General features: G+C 36.4%; 2 protein-coding genes across 11 annotated transcripts in view; one reads left to right on the forward strand and one right to left on the reverse strand.

Moving 5' to 3' along the window:
• Positions 1-19,561, forward strand: part of CEP83 (centrosomal protein 83) — a 156,889-nt gene extending 137,328 nt beyond the window's left edge. For 4 of the 10 annotated variants that reach the window (XR_001365295.2, XR_001365296.2, XR_004324733.1 and 1 more), the window contains 6 exons: positions 5,301-5,404; positions 6,927-7,116; positions 8,097-8,268; positions 9,066-9,120; positions 12,139-13,464; positions 18,999-19,561. Coding sequence is in view for 1 of the 10 variants with exons in the window: in XM_006179875.3 (XP_006179937.2) it covers positions 5,301-5,404; positions 6,927-7,116; positions 8,097-8,201 (399 nt within the window). In the remaining 9 variants the exon portion in view is untranslated. Of the gene's footprint in view, positions 1-5,300; positions 5,405-6,926; positions 7,117-8,096; positions 8,754-9,065; positions 9,121-12,138; positions 13,465-14,323; positions 14,500-18,998 lie in introns of those variants that run through there. The other 6 variants (XR_004324731.1, XR_004324732.1, XR_004324730.1 and 3 more) reach the window with 6 other exon arrangements.
• The window catches only part of PLXNC1 (plexin C1), a 139,006-nt gene continuing 128,280 nt past the window's right edge, over positions 9,372-20,097 (reverse strand). Inside the window, 4 exon segments of the mRNA XM_032493616.1 lie at positions 9,372-11,858; positions 12,999-13,073; positions 13,154-13,294; positions 18,595-18,742. Of these exon segments, the coding sequence (XP_032349507.1) occupies positions 11,754-11,858; positions 12,999-13,073; positions 13,154-13,294; positions 18,595-18,742 (469 nt within the window). The 3' untranslated portion in view covers positions 9,372-11,753.

Genomic DNA, 20,097 nt, shown 5'->3' on the forward strand with positions numbered 1-20,097 from the left:
TGGTGTACAGCACGGTGTCCCAGTCATGCATACACACACATGTATTTGTTTTCATTTTTTTTCCATTAAAGGTCACTACAAGGTATTGAATATAGTTACCTATGCTATATAGCAGAAACTTAAAAAAAAAAAATCCTGCCCTTGCACTTACTGAAGCACAGCTTTAGATAATCTGTCTTTATAATTAGATTAAATAAACCCCTATTGTTAGTGTTCCTAGATGCCTGGAAGAAACAAATACAGATCTACTTTAAGGGAAACTAACATTGTAGGTTTCAAATTGTTTCCCTAGTTTTTTAAGTGTAATATCTAGCTCTAAATAAAAAATAAAACAGAGATACCACTACACATCTATTAGAATGGCTAAAACTCAAAACACTGAGAGTACCAAATACTGATAAGGATATGGAACAGCAGAAACTTTCATTTATTACTGGTGGGATTGCAAAATGGTATGGCCATTTTGGAAAACACTTCAACAGTTTCTTACAAAGTTAAAACATAGTCTTATCCTACAATCCAGGAATCACACTCTTAGGTATTTATTCAGATAAGTTGAAAACTTACGTTCACACACAAAAAAACTGCACGCAAATGTTTATAGAAGCTTTATTCATTATTACCAAAACTTGGAAGGAAGCAAGTTTTCTTTCAATAGGTGAATAGTTAAAAAAAACTATAATATCCATACAGTGGAATATTATCAGTGATAAGAAGAAATAAGTTATCAAGCCATGCAAAAACATGGAGGAACCTTAAATGCATAATGCTAAATGAAAGAAGCCAGTCTCAAAAGACTATATACTGTTATGATTCCAACTATATGACATTCCAAAAGGCAAAACTATGGAGACAGGAGAAAAATCAGTGGGTGCCGGAGGTTGTGGGAGTAGGGGGTAGGGATGAATAGGTAAAGCACAGGGTGTTTTTAGGGCAGTGAGACTATTCTGTATGATACTGTAGTAGGGGATACATGACATTATGCATTTGACAAAACCTATAGAACTACACAACACAAAGAGTGACACAGTGTAAGCTGGGCTTTAGGTAATAATAATTCATCAATATTGGTTCATCAATTTTAACAAATGTACCACATCAGTGTAAGATGTTAATAATAGGGGCAGTTACATGAAGGGAGGGAATATATAGGAACTCTCTACTTCCTGTTAAATTTTTCTGTGAACCTAAAACTGCTCTAGGTCTATTAATAATAATAATAAAAACAGCCACATGAGGAAATAATATTGAAAATCAAGAGAAGTAACAACCAATATAAACAAACTCTCCCATAGGGGACTCAGGTAATAGTTATCAGATACAGACTTTAAAGTTATCATGTTGTATATGCTCTGAAATAAATGTTTGAGAATGGCACCAGAAAACTGGAAGCCATTTAAAAAATGGCAAGTTTAGAACTGAAAAACACAAAACTGAATTATGAACTCTGACTAGATTTAACAGCAGACATTCTCTTCCTTCTCCTCAAGATACAAGCAGAAATCAATGAAACAGAGAATATACAATAGAGAAAAACCTGCCAAGAGCTAACTGATCTAAAAAGATTGATAAAATTGATTCTCCCCAAACTCCCCATAAAGTAGGTAAGTAGGTAGGTAGATAAACACAAATGAACAATATAATGAATGAAAAAAGGAGACATCACTATGCATCTTACAGATGCTACAACAAAAAGGATATAAAAAACAACTATGCTAATTAATTATGCAATTTAGATAAAATGAACAAATTCCTTGAACATCAGAACAAAATTAAAACATGAAGAATTAGGAAATCTAAATAGCCTTGTATCTATCAAGGAAATGGAATCCTTAATTTAAAACCTTCCATAGAGAAAATTCAGTATTTTGTATATATTGTGAAATGATTACCACAATGGGTCTAGTCAACATCCATCACCAACCATACAGTTACAGAATTTTTTTCTTGTGATAAGAACTTTTAAGATCTCTCTTAGCAACTTTCAAGTGTGCAATGCAGTATTATTAACTATAGTCAGCATACTGTACATTACATCCACAAGATTTATTTATTTTATAACTGGAAGTTTGTACCTTTTGACCTCCTTTACCCATTTCACTCATCCCCCATCCCCTACCTCTGGCAACCACCGGTTTGTTCTCAGTATCTTTGAGCTCATTTTTTTTTTTTTTTTAAAGATTTCACATATAAGTGAGGCTATATGGTATTTTTTCTTCCTCTGTCTGGCTTGTTTCACTTAGCATAATACCCTGAAGTTCCATCCAAGTCGCAAATGGCAAGATTTCCTTCCTTTTTATGGCTGAATCATATTCCTGTGCATGAGTATTACATTTTCTTTATCCATTTATGCACTGATGGACATTTAGGTTGCTTCCATGTCTTAGCTGTCGTAAATAATGCTGCAATGAACATGAGGGTGCAGATAGCTTTCCAAGTTGGTGTTTTCTTGTTTTTTTGGATAAATACCCAGAAGTGGAAGTGCTGATAGTTCTATTTTTAATATTTTGAGGAACTTCCATACCACTTTCCATTGTGGCTGCATCAAATTACATTCCCACCAGCAGTGCACAATGGTTCCCTTTTCTCCACATTCTCACCATTTGTTGTCTCTGGTCTTTTTGGGAATAGCCATTCTACTAACAGTTGTAAGGTGATATCTCGTGGTTTTAATTTGCATTTCTGTGATGATCAGTTCTTTCTTTTCATACACAACAAACAACTAGGAAATGAAATATTTAATTACCATTTACATCATCATAAATTACTTAGGAACAAATCTAATGAAAGATATGCAAGACGTCTACATTGAAAATTACAAATGTTGCCAAGAAAAAGTAAAGAAGACCTAAATAAAGGGAAACTATACCTTATTTGATTTGGATATTATAATAATACTAAGTATTATTAAGATGTCAGTTTTTCCCAAACTGATCTGTAGGTTGAATGCAATCCTAATAAAAATCTCAGTTTTCCTTGTGGAAATTGGAAAGTAGATTCTAAAATTCATATGTAAGTACAAAGGACTAGAACAACCAAGGTAATCTTGAAGAACAGCAACAAAGCTAGAGGGCTCATAGTACTAGACATAAGGATTTATTATAAGCTACAGTAATTAAAACAATGTGATATTGGCATAGGATAGATCAGTGGAACAGAATACAGTTCAGAAATAGTATATGAACACCTGATTTAGCACAAAGCGCCACTGTCGTTCAGTAGGGAAAGGATGGTCCTTTTAACAAAGGATAGGTAATCAATTGGTTATCCTTAACCTAACCTCATTTGATTAAAATGAACTGTAGACTCAAATGTGAAAAGTGAAAAAAGAAAAAAACAAAGGAAAAACTGCTAGGAAACAACTTGGGGAGAAAAATCTTAAGATCTTGGGATAAGTAAAGATTTCTTAAACAGGACATTAAAAGCACTAACCATATTTGGATTTTATTAAAATTAAGGGCTTCTTTTTATAAAATGACACTGTTAAGAGAAAGAAAATGTTACCACAGACTGACAGAAGGTCAATCTGCAACACATATCTGACAAAGGATTCATATTCTGAATATATAAAGAACTTCTACAAATAAGAGGAATCTCCTTTTGTTACTCAAAGTTTTTTAAACAGGCAAAAGATTAGGGCAGGCACTTCACAAAAAAATGATATCCAGATGGCCAGTATGCATGAGAAAAGGTACCCTCATTAGATATCAGGAAAATGCAAATTAAATATATATGACATATTATTCTATTCCACCAGAGTAGCTAAAATATAAAAGATTAACCATACCAAGTATTATTGCTGGTGGACATGTAATTAGTTAGAACCACTTCAGAAAACTGGCAGTTTTTACTAAAGTTAAAACATATGTATACTGTATGACTCACTCCTGGTAATGTACTCAGAGAGAAATGAGGACATATATCAAAAACATTCAGGAATGTTCATAAAAACGTTATTCATAGTAGCTCAAAATAGAAACAATTCAGATTCTCAAAGGAGAATGGATTAAATATATTTGTAAAATGGATGTCAGCATAACAGTAGAGAAGAACTGTGACATACAGTGACAGGGCTTAGTCATATAGGTAACATCTTCAGTGACAACAAAAAATCCAGAAACAGCAGCGTATATGCTATGTGATTTCTTTGATATGGGTGGGTGAATGAATAGAGAGTCCTGAATCTCCTGTTAAGTACATAAATATATACTTGTGGTAATAAAAGACAGAAGGGTGGTTTCTGTGCTAGGGGAGGCAGTGAATGAACTACACCTGTGAACAATAACATGAATAAATCTCAGTATTGAGTGAAAGAAAAATGCCACTTGTAAAAGAATGTACACTATGATTCCATTTCTATGAAGTTCAAAAATAGGCAAAACTGAACTACAGCTTTTGAAGTAAAGTAGTTGGTTACCTTTTCAGAGGAAGGAGTGGGTAGAGATTGAAAAAGGGGAGGGAGAAGGCTGGGGGCATGTCTGGTGTGGCAGTGCTCTTGACCTGTGAGGTAATAACACCAGTGTTTGCTTTGTGGCTTTATTTTGCTTTACATTCTGGGCGTTTTTCTATAAGCGTGTTACACTTCAGTAAAGATTTAGAAAACAAATACCTAAAAGGTCTGTAGCTACTAAATGAATATCAACATTTATAAGTGTTCTTCTGTTAAAAAAAAAATCTGTTTACAAAACTGAAAAATTACTACCTTTTTTCGTTCACTTCTTTGCATTGCACGTATATTTTTCCGTATTAGAAATTTTTCCCTTTGTGAAGTTTAAATTTTTCTTGTTCATATTTAGAAAAGCATGCTTTCAAGCTGAGATGCATCCATAATCTATCTTAGCTGTCTGATCCTTTAATTTACTACTTTGGTAGCAATTTATCAATTGCAAACATGCTTTTAATTTTAAATTTTTGGTTCTTTTAAACACATCATATCTTCTGGGAAAATGAAGAGCTCATGATTATCAGGTGACAGGCAAACTCATTAGTAAAATTTGACTCTCTTCCCTTTTTAGATTTTCTATTTGCAGCAATTTTGTTATTGATACCAATTTTCTGGTTTGGCATTCCTAATAGTTCTATTTGTCACGTTGAGGGTGTGAGATAGATCTGTGGTTTATTATCTTTGCAATTTTCAGTAAGCATCATATCTACTAATCTTTGCTCTTAGTATTCACTGAAAATACTCATCTCTTAAGTAAAATTTTTTTTGGTGAGTAAAATATTCACTGTATGGCTTTGTTCAAATAGGAGATGATGTATTAACATACTTGCTCAATTTAATGTTTCTCTTTTTCTAGAGAAAATCTCTTCATGAAAATAAATTGAAGAGACTGCAAGAGAAGGTAGAAGTCTTGGAGGCAAAGAGAGAAGAATTGGAAACAGAATATCAGGTGTTAAATAGGTAATGTGTTTGTATATTTACATACCTCATGTCATTATTTTGATGTTATTGAACTTTGTTTCTGAGTATAATACACTTGGGTTTCTTTTTAAATTTGCATTTAAAAGAATTCTAAAGCTATTCATTATACTTCTAATTCATTATCCTTGTTCTTTTTTTTTTTTTTCTTTTTTTCTTTTTTTCCTGACTGAATGTTTCTTCAGAGCAGAAGGTCTCTAACACATGCCAGGTGGCTGTGTTTCCGTTGAGACTGACGGGAAGGTCAGTCATTGACTTTGGTAGCCAGGAGTGGTATGAATCCTTGCTGCTGAGACAAGGCAGTTGTGGTGATTACATAGTTTTAAGATTGTGGCTACAACTTCATGTCAAAGTTCAGGGTTTTGTAAAATCTTCTGGTGTGGAAAATGATTATTGGCAGTAGCTTGTCATTTATTATTTGTATCCAAGCACAGCTAGTGATCTTTATCATTAGCATGTTTGAGCAGAGATTTACCTACCATATTAATTTAGTGGTAGTGGCATTATATGACCTGTGTGATTCAAGGTAATAAAAAAATGTTTTCAGATTCAGCTAATTAGTTTTTAGATTCAGCATTTAGACAATATCAGTCTTTCCTGTAATGGGAATTGCCTGTAATATCAAGCAGTGATGTTTTATAATGTGCACTGGTCTTCTAGGGTGTAATTATTACCAAATTGTGAACACTTGTTTTTTTAGAACATCCAAAGGTTTCTAGACTGTGGAATTAATGTCAGCTTTACAATACTCTGTTCCAAAGTAAGAAGCCACCAAATTTCATTGTAAAATAAAATGCAACTTACTACCTCGTCTATAACCATTAATTTTGAAATATCAATTCAAGATTGGATACTATGGGACAGATTACCTAGAACTTTGAGTGGTTTTCTGAAACTGTATTTGATTACTGGTATGATTGATCATCAGGAAATTCATGTTCAAAAAGGTGATGATCTATGAAGGCCTGAAAGTTAGTTTTATCCATATCATTTTCCCCAAAGGTGGGTAGCTTTACCTTTGTTATTAGGTACACTTTAAAAAGTTAAATTGAATAATAAAAACTTCCCTATATTTGACTGTATTTCACCTACAAAAATGGCAGTTTGGTAAGATTCAATCTAGTATTTTCTCTATTTCTATTTTATCCCTTCTGTAAAATAAGGTGTCCTTTTGGCTTAAGGAGTCTCCTTTAGTTTTAAGATTTATGGGTTGGAGTAGAGTGGAAATGAAAGTAAAACTAGCAAAACACTTTTAACCTTTGATTAATTGACAAATAAAACTAAAATGAGTTGGTAGCCTGCAGTGCTAACAGTAATACAATTAAGACGTCACGTCATGTTTCTGTTTGTCTTTCTAGATAAACAGAATTTTATGCGTATATTATAGATAAATCTTAAAATTTAGAAATCCTTCTCTTCCAATTAAAATTATGTTCTGTGATTCATACTGTTCTTTAATAGAATATGACTATATTAAAGAATAGAAACACTTTTTCTTTTTAAGACAAAATGTTCCATTTGAAGAATATACAAGGCTTCAAAAAAGACTAAAGGATATACAGAGAAGACATAATGAGTTTCGAAGTTTAATTTTGGTTCCTAACCTACCTCCAACAGCATCCATCAATCCTGTTAGCTTTCAGTCATCAACTGTGATTCCAGGCATGGAATTGTCCTTTCCTCCTCATATGCAGGTATGAGCATTTATTTTAGGGTAAAAAAAGTTAGATAAATGTTTCTGTAAGTTTTTACCTGTTTAAACAGTTTAAAAAACCTCAGTGTTTCCGAGCAGATTTCTCTGGTAAAGCAGCAGAGAGGATTTGAATCTGTTCTGTCTTTCAGGGATGGTGCTAGGAGTGAGCTCTCCTATTGGGCAGTTGAAAGGAAGAAACTTGAGTGAGAAGTCTTTGAGTGACTTGAGTTTGTAGCTCACTCATAGAATACTGATGACCACTGATGATTTACTAACTCACTGCATTTTGCATTTTCCAGACAACATTTTATTTAATCCTAATGAAAAGTGCTTTGAGGGAAAGTATTATTATTCCCAATTTACAGATGAGGAAGCTTTGTCAGAGGTGAAGTGACTTGCCTAAGGTCATAGCTTAATAAATGACAGTTGAGTTTTATACCGAAGTCTGTCAGATTCCAAAACCTGAGTTCTTGCACTTAATCAGATCCCTGAGATATTGAGGGAGTCAAATTGATTAGATGATTTTCAGAAGATGAACTGTTAATAAGCAATTACATTTCATAATGTGAGCACTGAAGGTTTTTTACACTGAATTGAATCTCAGATAAAGTGCTTTGTTATATAATAAACTGGTGTTAAACTCTAGTCTTGTTAGAAAGTTGTTATTTAAGTACACCTGGGCTCTGCATTACTGTTACCTAATTCATTACCTGGGGAATTTTACACTTAAAGAACAGACTTTGGGTTTGGCTTAAGGATAGGGCCAGAGGCAGGAGAGGAGCAAGGACTAGTTGACAGGTTAGCCCATGCTGCTGTGTTCTTAGACTACTCAGATGGCCATCCTTTCCTTGCCAGATGTTGAAGGGCTGAATAATAAAAGAGGCACTGAGGTGCTGCCCAACAGTTATTTTTCCACCACTCCTTGTAGCGGTCTTTTTTTGCTGTGCTTTTTCTCTTTTTCTCTTTTTCTGTGCTTTTAAGGAGGAGCAACATCAAAGGGAACTCTCTCTACTTCGCAAAAGACTAGAAGAACTAGAAACAACACAAAGGAAACAACTAGAGGAACTTGGATCTCCTGGGGAATGATGTTCTTGGAGAGAAGGCAGATCAAAAGGGATGAAATCACTGACTCAATAAAGCTTGAAGTTTTAACGTACGTGGCATTTACATATTTTATTACTGTTTGCCAAAACATTTGAATGTGCCTCAAGAAAAGGTACCAGCTACATGCTGAATTGCATGAGTGTCAGAATTTGAGGGTTATACTAATGACAAGTGAAGCATTAAAATAGCTTCAGAGATATTTAGAATATTATTGACAACCCTTGGGGAATGTAAAATAAATGAAAAAATAAAAAGAACTAATTAGGGAATCAAGTTTTTGAAATGATTTTACTTTGTTGATTTTTTTTTTTTTTTTTTTTTTTTTTGCATTTTGCCTGAAATACACCCATGTTAAATTTTCTCCTCCTTGAGATGCTTGGCGATAACAGGGTCAGTAAATGTTTGCTGGTTCACTATATACAAGAGTTATAAACTTCTTGTTCTTGATAAAAGATGACACTTTAAAAATCATTACAGAATACTACCTTTTTAAGAAGCTGTGTGCACATAATTTATTAAAGCTCTTAATAAATATTTTTTTTGTTTTGTGTTTAATTTTATTTTAACCATACAGTGTATATTTAGCAATGTAGATGATCTGATTTTGGCTTTGTTGAGTTAGAATTAATAGAAAATAACAAAGTACAAATAATTTAAGTCCTACAGCTCTATAAAACAAGGGCCATTTATTTTAAAACCTGAACCCAGTGGGGTCCCTTTAGAAAATATTATTGGTATTTAACTTTGCCTCCTACTGTTTTGGATCTAACCAAATTATTATAAATGTTTTATTTCTGTGTGTCCTTAAGTATGCCATCATTTGCTTTTTTATGTAACATCTTTTAGAGGCATTCTGCTGGAATAACTTCACGTCAAGAAGGCAAAGCTCAAGTCTGTCAGAGTAAGTAGTGTTCTTTATCCAGAAGTCTTCACTTTCAGAAGTCCAAGTTGATGGAGGCCAGGAATGTAATTGCACAACCTTTAACTTCCTTTAGAAGAAAGTAGATTTACTTGTTACATAATATATAGCTGCTAATTTACAGAGTATATACAGTGACATCTTGCCTCTGAAAAATAATTTCCATGGAGCCACTTAGAATAAAAAAATCTATAACTAGAAAATTTGGAGGAAAAAGACGAAAACAGTCCACATTTACATCAAAATGTTTATTTTTGGATATAGACATTTAAAACATTCATCTCCAAGAACTGCTTCAATCTGGTATACAGTAAGAAATACTTTAAATCCCTAATACAGAAAAAAGTAACAGAATTAATTTTTAAATGCTGCTGTAGACACTAGTGTTAGAAAAAAAAAGTTTATAAATGGTTTTGCACCAAAAAAATATGCAAAGAAACTTGAAAATAGAATTGTTTGCCATTTGTTTCTCTGGCTGCTGTTTAATATAGACCCAGTGACTGATTGTCTTCAGCACACATCTAATTTGGCCATTTACTGCGTTTGGCTAATGTGATCTGAAACATGATATAGTGCTTTTCACTGGAGGATTGACAAACACGCTACATACATTAGTGAATCTTCACACCACCTCAGTGAGGTAGCTTAGAAATATTATACAGAAATTGAGGCACAAAGAGGTAAGTGACTTGCCCAAAGTTCCCAGCAGCACAGTCCCTAGAAGAGGAGGTAAGTCGCCACACAGGACTCAGGTGCCAGAGACCTGGACAGGGACACCTTCACATAGCATTTACTAAATACTTGGATAAAGCTGTAGCTAATCCTTTCAGTTCTCTTAGCATTTCTGTACCCTAAAGAAGGGAAGTCTTTGGGCAACTCTCCTATCCTTGGCCCTCAACTCTCCTGCTGTTCTCTTATGAATGCCTTCACATCAAGACTACAGCAGCCTTAGATGGGGACCAGACCTCTCACCTTTGTTACCTATTTGGTAGTATTTTTGAGGTGTGTCCATTGGACAGACAGTGGTCAAAAGCAGTGGGATTTGGAAGGTGCCTTTCAGGGCAGTAAATGCTTATTTTGTCTGATCAGGTAGTTGAGGTGTCACTTCTCACTCATTACCAGATAATGAGGAGCAAAAAGGACTATTTATTTAAGACAAATTCACATTTAAATCCTGATATCCCATACAGTGTTGATAAATGATTTTAAGGAATGTGTGATCAAGGGTTTGTTTTGCTACTTGAAAAATTTTCTTTCCTCAATCTGGGAAATAGAGCCACAAGGAAAGTTTGAGAGTTGCCAATTACACTTATTACTTCTGGTTTTAATAGAAGGAAAACACAGTGGTATTAAAATTGGTCATGAGCAGCAAAAATTCAGGAATAAAAAAATCAGCAATAAAAAGACTACAGTATAACTAGATAGGGAATTCTTTAAAAAAAAAAAAAGGCATGAATTAAACAGGTATTTTTAAATTCTTTCCCTTCTGAGGAATACTTTCAAAAAGTACATAGTAAGACTAAGATACCAAGTTGGATACTAATATTTTTCAGGCCGTGGGCCTCAAATATATATATTCATATATAATACTCCAGTGTGAACAACAATTTCATGAAATGTAAAATGCACTTTTTTTAATCACACACAAGTATTTATATCCACAGGGTTCACCGGAAATCTAAAGCAAGGAGATACTGGGTAGAAATGTAGGCTCAGGGGAGTGAGCGACTCTTCCACACATAGTTCTGATTGAAGATTATAGACAGAAATAAACTAGTGATTTTTTTTTTTTTACAATAGCAAACATGTCCAGTATCAAACACATTTAGTAGGATAACTAAAATGAAAAAAAAGGAATATACTTTAAGATATACCTTAAGATGAAGTGTTTAGGTAAACTGCTGTTGGACGTAGCGAAGCCTACCCCCCGCCCCTTGCTTTAGAGCTCCTCAGTGAGATGGAGGTGAGTTTGATGGAGTACAGTTGGTGACCACTGAAAAACACGAGCCCTTTCAACAATGTTGCAACACTGTTAGTTTTTGGTTTAAAACACACACACACACACTCACAAATGCTAAGTGTACACACTACCAAATTCTGCGGTCAGCTTTTCCAAGAACTACTGGGGAAACTTTCAATGCTGCAAATCCTCGAGGTTGCCCTAACGCCCCCACCTTGTTTCCAAATGACTCATGTCATTTCACATTTTGTTTTGCTCTATTAGCAATGTCCCTTGTCTGCAGAGGTGCAGTGTAGTCACAAGTGCTACACAGCTGTAGTTTTCTAACAAAACCATTTACATCATTGTGCTTAACTGGAGACTGGTTACAATACTGACCCTTGCTTACTGGCCCTGTATTCTCTGTAAACGAGGCTGTTTGCAACAACCACTCTTGAACTCTTATTTACAGAAGGGTTCCCACAGCACACACACAGGCACAATGGTGGTTACGCTTTCTAAAAGCTGTGCATGTGCCTTGGTCTCTTAAAAAAGACAGTGCTTAAAGTGGAACCTATGTGCAAACTTAAATTAATGACACAGAGTAGCTCAAGCAGCCATTTTGCTCCCAAGTCGTCTGAAGAACTTTGCCAGATTAAGCCAGGCCCCAGAGTGCTTACATCCACTTGCATTTCTTCTTTTCATCAAACAAGACTTTTACATGCAAGAGTTGTTTCTGAGCTTCTTCCAGCCCTCGTTCTCTTTCTAGTTTATTTAGAATCTGTTGACAATTAGAACAGTTATTTTAGATATTGAGGTTTTAGCATTACAATTCTGGTTTTTTGCATTCCTGATGCTGTGAGTGGTAAAATCTGTATGAAACAGATGCCAACATTTTCTTCGATCATTTACGTACTCACTTTGCAAGTTGTTTTGCTAAGTCATTATCACAGGATCAACAACACTTTGGCTTAAAATAGAAGCTCACAAGAAATACCAACTATCTGCTTACAAATACGGGGCCAGACTTCCAAGGCCCTGTTTTATGCATTATGTCACAGCCATTCCAAGCACAGCAAGCATTCCTGAGCAGCCAACATGCAGGCAAGTTATTTCTTCTTAAATGCAGCAAGCAGGGGCATCCTGGTCAAAGGTAAGTATTTCCCGCCCCGCCCCTCCCCTTCTGGGCAGTGTAGTCCCTCCTCTCCCCTCCCCTCCCCAGTGCTTCCCTTCTAACCCCTGACCCCTGAAAGAGGGATGCTTATCATGTTTAAGGAACTCATTGCCTCTACCCTACCTTAGCGCTTCACTTGATCTTCAAGTAGCAAATGGAATTGGTGAGCTATTCTCACCATTGACATGGATAGCCTGTCCCAGCATGACTGAGTGGGGGGAATCAGGGAAGGGGGAATTAACATATATTTGGAAACAGAGCATCTGATGACTGTGTCTGTGTGAATTCCCAAAGAAAAAAACCCAGATTAAGGAGAATTAATCATAAAGGAGAATGGTTTATTGAAATAGTTGCTTAAGTTAGAAATAGGTCATACTTTAACTATTGAATACAGAATCTAGGCGATTTAACAAGCTTAGCTTTCATTTTAGCAGATAACAATTAAGCATAAGCTGGCCCCTTTTAGTAGGACCACTACTTACTCATCAAAGTTAACTGTGTCAATGTGGCTGTAGACCCCATGAACTCAGATGTAAATGGCTGGTCCGAAGGTGGGCAGCATGATAAAACTATCAGGGGCAGCCACGTGCAGGGTCTGGCTTAGTGCCAGGGTCCCCTGTCTCAGACAGGCTTCCCTTTCTGGCCATTTGGGATGCCAGAGCTGTCCTGAGACCTACAGAATCCTTTATAACCAAATTCTGATGACTGACTCAGATTAATTTCTAAAAATGTTATTTAAAATCTTACCTCATCAAAATATTTTACGATGTATTTGTAGATTTCTGTCAAGGCCACTTCTTCATTAAATTCATTTTCATGTTTCTTAAAGAAAGAAAAGCCTTATTGAGAGATTCTGAAAAGGTGGTTGTTGTTTTCAAATACTATCTACTTTCTAACAGTACCTTAGATTCCTGAGTTAAGAATTCTTCCATCTCTGAAGATGACAATGGAGGCAAGTCTTTGATTGCTTTGTAGTAAGATTTTACTTCCTCTTTGTAGGTTGGGATATCCTTGGCATAGAGAAGTTTATTAGTTGGTGCTTCCTGAAAAAAAGCAACCACCACCAAGAGCTTTTTAAAAAACATGGAGAATTTATAACAGTACCAATGTAGCTGGCCATCACTATTATTACCCTCCTCGTAACAAGGCTTCTTCACGCAGTAGGCCTTCATAAATGTTAACTGAATGACTGACTGCTATCCAGACACTTCTGGTGAGTCACTGTTATTTTCAGGCAGATTAAATGCTAATATATTCTGCCTTCCCCTCATAAAAGAACTAAAATTATTATTTTTGCATGATTTTGAGTTACGGTAACAATGGAACTTATTTCAGTCATAGTTCATTACTAATAGTTGTAAAAAGCCTGAATTAAAACATTCGCTCTCATCCTCACCCACCAGTGAATTCTGGCATTTATAAAAGACTTGATTGTAGGTCTGATTGAGCCCTTTATGTAACCATGAACATGGTAAGTAATTGGCAGTGGCAGATTTTTCTCCTTGTTCCTTTTATTTTACTAGATTATAAAGCTCTTCCAGGGTCCTTGAGGAGGCGCATGGTTATTAGTATTGGTGGCTCTGATGCCTCATTTTGCAAAAGTTTCCTGGCAGCTTAAATGTTTTCATGTAATTATAACAGTGATATTAAAAAATAAGATATATTTTTAAAAGTTATTTTTCACAAAATTAAAATTCTGTCAAAGGAGTAATTGATCAGTAGTGAAAGAAATGGAAAAATTTATTCAAGCCAACCTGAGGATTACAGCCCAGGAAATAGCCTCTTGGAAAAGCTCTGAGGATTTGTTCCGAAGAGATAAGGGGAGAGGTCAGTATATATGTGATTCGGGGGAAAGGGGTACATGAAATCAAATGCACATCTTAGTAGAAGGTTACTGCTGTTTCTGGGGGAACAAATACCTTAATTAATGGTTTTAGTGCATTTCTAAGTATGAGAAGAAGCAACAAACTTAGTTCATAAAATTTTCTCTTGAAAATACCCAATTATCTGAGGGCCAGTTCTGCCAGAGCACAAAATGCCTCATCCTGATCTTTGCCCCTGCTTCCTTTCAGGGTGTACTGCAGGTCAGCAAATGCAGTGGCTGATGACTTTACTCTTACAGAACCGGATGGTGGGTGACATTATTTTACTGTCCACCCTCGCCCCCCGTTTTGGTAGTAATTTTGACCAAAGGTTGACCAAGGTTGGGAAAGCATGTCATGACCTGGAATGCTCATTCCCACATCAGGTGAGAATTTCCTTGACAGGCCACTCAATGTACCAGTGCTGGCCGAGGTAGGGCCTGTTAACAGTAGCCAAAAGCCCCTGGATTGTCTGTCCTTCTAGTCTGTTATGGTCCAGGAAATGGTTCCCTCCTGATGCTTCTTCCCATATCTAGAATTAAACTGTTACAATCATTGATACTTGGTCTTTCAAGTCACTTAGTCATCATCATTTTTATTGGAGGCTCAGTCAAGAAACAGTAATCCTGTAAAACAGGCAGACTACAAGTAATATAGCTAGTAACATTAATAAAGTCTTAAGTACTTAAGCTAAGAACTTCCACTGGATGCAGCCCAGCATCTCTCTAGGCTGTCTGACTACTCTGTTCTGCACCAGTTGCTGTCTTTAAGGGAAACAATACATTGGCATTGTACCTAAAGCTCACCAAAGACGTCTGTATGTATAAGGTGAGCAATGGGTCATCGGGAAGCCTTACAGAATTGAGAAAGGAATGTTGTCTTCTCAGGAGTTACAGGGCTTGTGCCAGGAGAAAAACTGACCTTGATGGTTCAGCAGGTTTTCCTGCCACTGGTTAATGCGTGATGCAGATGCACAGTGTACACTAGAGGGGAGGGAGGAGGTCCCAACAGCCAGGAAAGAATTTTGTTTAAGGCAAGACAAGAAAAATTTAAAGTATGAATTTTCATTGTATCACTACTCTAGGAAGATAGGTTATTCAAGCCATTGATACATTTACAAATGTACTGGGGATGTTGGCCCTGCCATTAACTCGCCTATCAATGGCCTGATGAATTATTTTGAAGGATGCCTAGACTGAGATAATTTTTCACATCAAGTTTAAGCAGAACCCACAAATCATGCCATCATTCATTCAATAAAGATTCATTTAGCCAGGCACTGAATGAAGAAGACCAACCAGTACCTGCCCTTAAGAAGCTTACAATCTAGCAGAGAAGACAGACTTACACAGTGCTTATTAAGATACCAGTCATTAGTAGCAGGGTGTAGAGCAAAGAATAGTTAGACATATTATCTTAACCAAGACCTATAACCTCTCAGAACATCCAATTTCCTCATCTATAAAATGAGAGTAATAACTACTTTATGTGGTTCATGAGAGGGGTAGCTGAAATATGCCAAGAACATAGTAATCAATAAAACAGCCATTTTTTTTTACTATGAATAAATAACCATTTAAGCATCTTTCAGCATAATGCATGGTAGAAAGAACATTACTGGTCAGAGAAACTGTGGGATATACATCAGGGGAACATTAACTGCTGAGTCTCCTATAGTTTCTGGTATACATTAGGAAAGGGTGTGTGTTGAATGAATGAATAGGGTTTTATTGGACAGAGGGGTTATGAGACAGGAAAGGGGGTGGGGAAACAAGCCCAGGGTAAATCTCGGGAAACTAAAAGGCAAAGCATAGAAGGTATATGGACTGTGTCAGAAAACAGAACTGGAGCTCAGTCAGGAAAGGCCATGTGGCACTGGGAAGATTTTATCTGGTAGGTGCTGGGCGTATTTACAGTGTTTAAGCAGGAGCCCAACAAATCAGATTTATGTTTTAGAAAGATAACCTGAGATACAGTGAAAGAGGGGAGGACAGCAGGGGCCAGGGCACCAGTTAGGAGGCAGTCATCCCAGTGGAGAAGGGAGAGGGTAGGGGAATGAGAAAAAAAGGGACAGACATGAGTAGTAACCAGTGGGGGACAAACCAGTGGGGGACAGAGTTTGGAGGAGATGAACACAGAGGAATCTCCCTTGAGAGAATAGGTGATGCTCGGAAAATAAAAGTAAAAAACAGGTTTGTTTTGCAAAAATGGGGGTGGTAGTAAATTTGGATTTAGACTAGGAGCCTGAGGTACCTGTGAAATGTCTATCACACTTCATTCCAGGCACCCTGAACATCCTTCCACCACTGCCTAGTGGGGAAAGGTTTTCTAAATCCATTAGGTACAGATACTGCTCACTTTAATATATTTCAGAGTATGTGAATAAAACTCAAAGTTTCCTCTATATTATCATCTTTCTTTGCTTTTTAGGGCTTTTGCTCAGCAAAGAAAACCATAGGAAAAACAATAGTGATGTTTTGATTAAACTGACAAACAGAACACGTAAGAAATCTCAGGCAAGATTTTCTTCCCCATAAGAAATTTGTTAGATTCAAATAGACTCTTAGGTATATTCATATGGAATTACTTGAGGCAAATTTCAGTAATTTCATAGTTCATTAGTGTGTGTAGAATGTTTTCCTAGGAAACAATTTATACTTTGTGCTAAAGGTTTTCACAGGCAGAGTTCTACCATAGGGTGGGGATAATCTATTTTGGTTTTCACTTGTTCTGTTGTGTCATTTAGTATCTCCATTGTCTTATTTTCTGTCTGGAAGACCTGTCCAGTGATGTTAAAGGTTGGTATTTTTAAGACATTACACCCCCAGAATATACATTCAAGTGCTTATGGAACACTCTCTAGGATAGACCACATACTCAGGCACAAAAGAAGCCTCAACAAATTTAAGAGGACAGAAAGTATTTCAAGCATCTTCTCTGACCACAATAGCATGAAACTAGAAATCAACCACAGAAAAAAACAAATTAGAAAAAAAAAAAAAACAGCATGGAGGCTAAGCAACACGCTACTAAAAAAAACACTGGGTCAGCAATGAGCTTAAAGAAGAAATTTAAAAATACCTTGAGACAAATGACAATGAAAATACAACCACACAAAATCTATGAGATGCAGCAAAAACAGTCCTAAGAGGGATGTTCATAGCAATACAGGCCTTCCTCAAAAAAGAACAACAATCTCAAATAAACAACCTAACCTACCACCTAAAAGAATTAGAAGAACAAACAAAACCAAGTCAGCAGAAGGAAAGAAATAATAGAGATTTTTAAAAATATAAAAAAAAAAATCAAACCAAGAACTGTTTTTATGAGAGTAAACAAAATTGACAAGCCTCTGGCCAGGCTCATCAAGAAGAAAAGGACACAAAGAAAATGGAGAGATTACAACTAATGCCACAGAAATACAAAAAATCATAAAAGAATACTATGAACTATATGGGAACAAATTAGACAACTTAGAAGAAATGGACAGGTTTCTAGGAACATACAGTCCACCAAAATGGAATCAAGAGGAAATTGGTCTGTTCAAATGATCTATCACTAGAAATAACAATAAAAAGCCTCCCTGCAAAGAAGAGCTCATACCAATCCTCAAACTCTTCCAAAAGATTGAAGAGGAGGGAACACTCCCAAACTCATTCTGTGAAGCCACCATCACCCTAAGACCAAAGCCAAAGACACTACCAAAAATTAGACTTACCACATGATCCAGCATTCCCACTCCTGGACATGTTATCTGGGGGGAACCTTAATTCAAAAAGATACATGCATCCCAATGTTCACAACAGCACTATTTACAAGAGCGAAGACATGGAACCAACCTAAATGTCCAATGACAGATGACTAGAGAAAGAAGTTGTGGTATATTTATACGATGGAATACTACTCAGCCATAAAAATGACAACATAATGCCATTTGTAGCAATATGAATAGACCTGGGGAATGTCATTCTAAGTGAAGCCAGAAAGAGAGAGAAAAATACCATATGATGTCACTCATGTAGAATCTTAAATGACAAACTTATTTACAAAACAAACAGACTCAGAAAACAAATGTATGGCTTTACCAGGGTGGGAAGGGATAAACTGGGAGTTCCATATTTGCAGATACTAATACATATAAAGTAGATTAAAAAACAAGTTTATACTGTATAGCACAGGGAACTATATTCAATATACTGTAGTAACTTATGGTGGAAAAGAATATGAAAAAGAATATATGTAGGTTCATGTATGACTGAAGCATTGTGCTGTACACCAGAAACTGACAACATTCTAAACTGAGTATACTTCAAAAAAAAATATATATATATAAATAGGAATAAGATTTTAAAGAAAAGCAGGTTTTCAGGGACCGTCATCTTTTTAGCTGCTGTGGTTTATTATTTGAATATTTATAAGGAAGGTAGAATGCTTCAGACTCATAGGAGTACATACAGGAGATACTAAAAGCTGGGCCTTACCTTCCCAAGTTGCTGCTCCGTGAGAGAAAACGCATCCATGAATGCCTGGGCAATCACTGACAAGCAGCCATCTATGTGTGGCGTCTTCTTAATGTCAAAGACAAACTGAGGGTTCTTCAGGATGTTTACCCAGAAGCGAAGAGGAAGGCTGTTCCGAGAGAGAGGAATCTCTTTTCAAATACTGCCATTCATATGAGGCAGATGCTCTGTTTATCGCAGTTTGTAAACGGGTGTTTTTGTCCTTGTTACTGAAATATACAAGTCTGCTTTGCCAAATATACCCAGCAACAGATGGCAGCATCACTCAGAACGAGAAAGGGTTAAACTGTCAGAGCAACTGAAGGGGGAACTGGAGGAGAAGTCTGAAAGTGGCTGTTGACAAGACAAGAATTTTCTCCACACAGGTCCAGGTGATACCAGATAATGGTTACCAGTGAGGACGTCTCATCAGCTTTCCAGAACCTACCTCTTGTCACCCACCTCGGTGCCGTCCCCTGGCCTAAGCCACCATCATCTCTCACCTGGACTATGACCCCAGCTCCCAACAGTTAATTGCAACCACCAGCAATCCTAACAGAATCCGATGCTGTCCCTCTGGCTCTCCATCCCTCTCTGGATAAAACCCCTGCATGATCTACTCTTCATCTTACTCGTTCCAGCTCCACCAGCCTCTCCGCTATTCTGTGTGCATACCAGGCCAGATTGTGCCTCAGAACTCTTTGCTTTTGTCCATCTTCTTGAAACTGTTTTGGTTTATACTCTTTCAAGACCTGACCACCCTGTCCTTGTCACTTTCTATCCTTTTTCCCCCCTCCTTGCACTGCACTGATCACCTTCTGATACACTACCATTTACCAATTAAAATCCAAGCTCTGTGAGAACATGGATTTCTGTTTAGTTTATTACTGCATCTCCAGCACCTAACGATACTTGGCACACAGCACTCAAATAAATATCTGAATATGAATGTGGGAGTCAGTCCTTCCATTTGCTTTCTTCTCAGCTCTGGCTTAGCTAATTACCTCCATCATATGGGCTCTGGGCCTCTCAGTAGCTCTGGAACTTTAGCTTTTAGTACATACTTAAAACAGTCTGGCTAACCTTAATGCTGAGAAGGGCTTGCGCCTACACTGGGAAGTTCTATTACATTGTAATTCTGAGTCTTACTCAGCTCATGCACAAAGTATTGCAGTTAGAGGTAATGAGCTGTTTCTTTACTAAGGAGAAATTTAGAATAAATTTGGATGCCTTGCCTCAGCTTAAGGTAAAGTTAAAAAAAAAAACCCAACCCTTTGACTAATTCTTATGGTATCTGAGTACTGCATTTGATCAAATAAAAGCAGACATTTCTATACAGAATCAGAGTGTAGAAAGATAGCTTGGAAACTGCAAAGTGATTAATTCTCTGAGGGACAAATTTAAGAGCCTTCTCTAATGGAAAATTGTATGCTAAAAACCACAAAATGTTAATTTCTCATCTTTTGCTATTCAAGCTAAACTTGT

This window comes from Camelus ferus, chromosome 12 (genome assembly GCF_009834535.1).
Source record: "Camelus ferus isolate YT-003-E chromosome 12, BCGSAC_Cfer_1.0, whole genome shotgun sequence".
NCBI lineage: Eukaryota > Metazoa > Chordata > Mammalia > Artiodactyla > Camelidae > Camelus > Camelus ferus.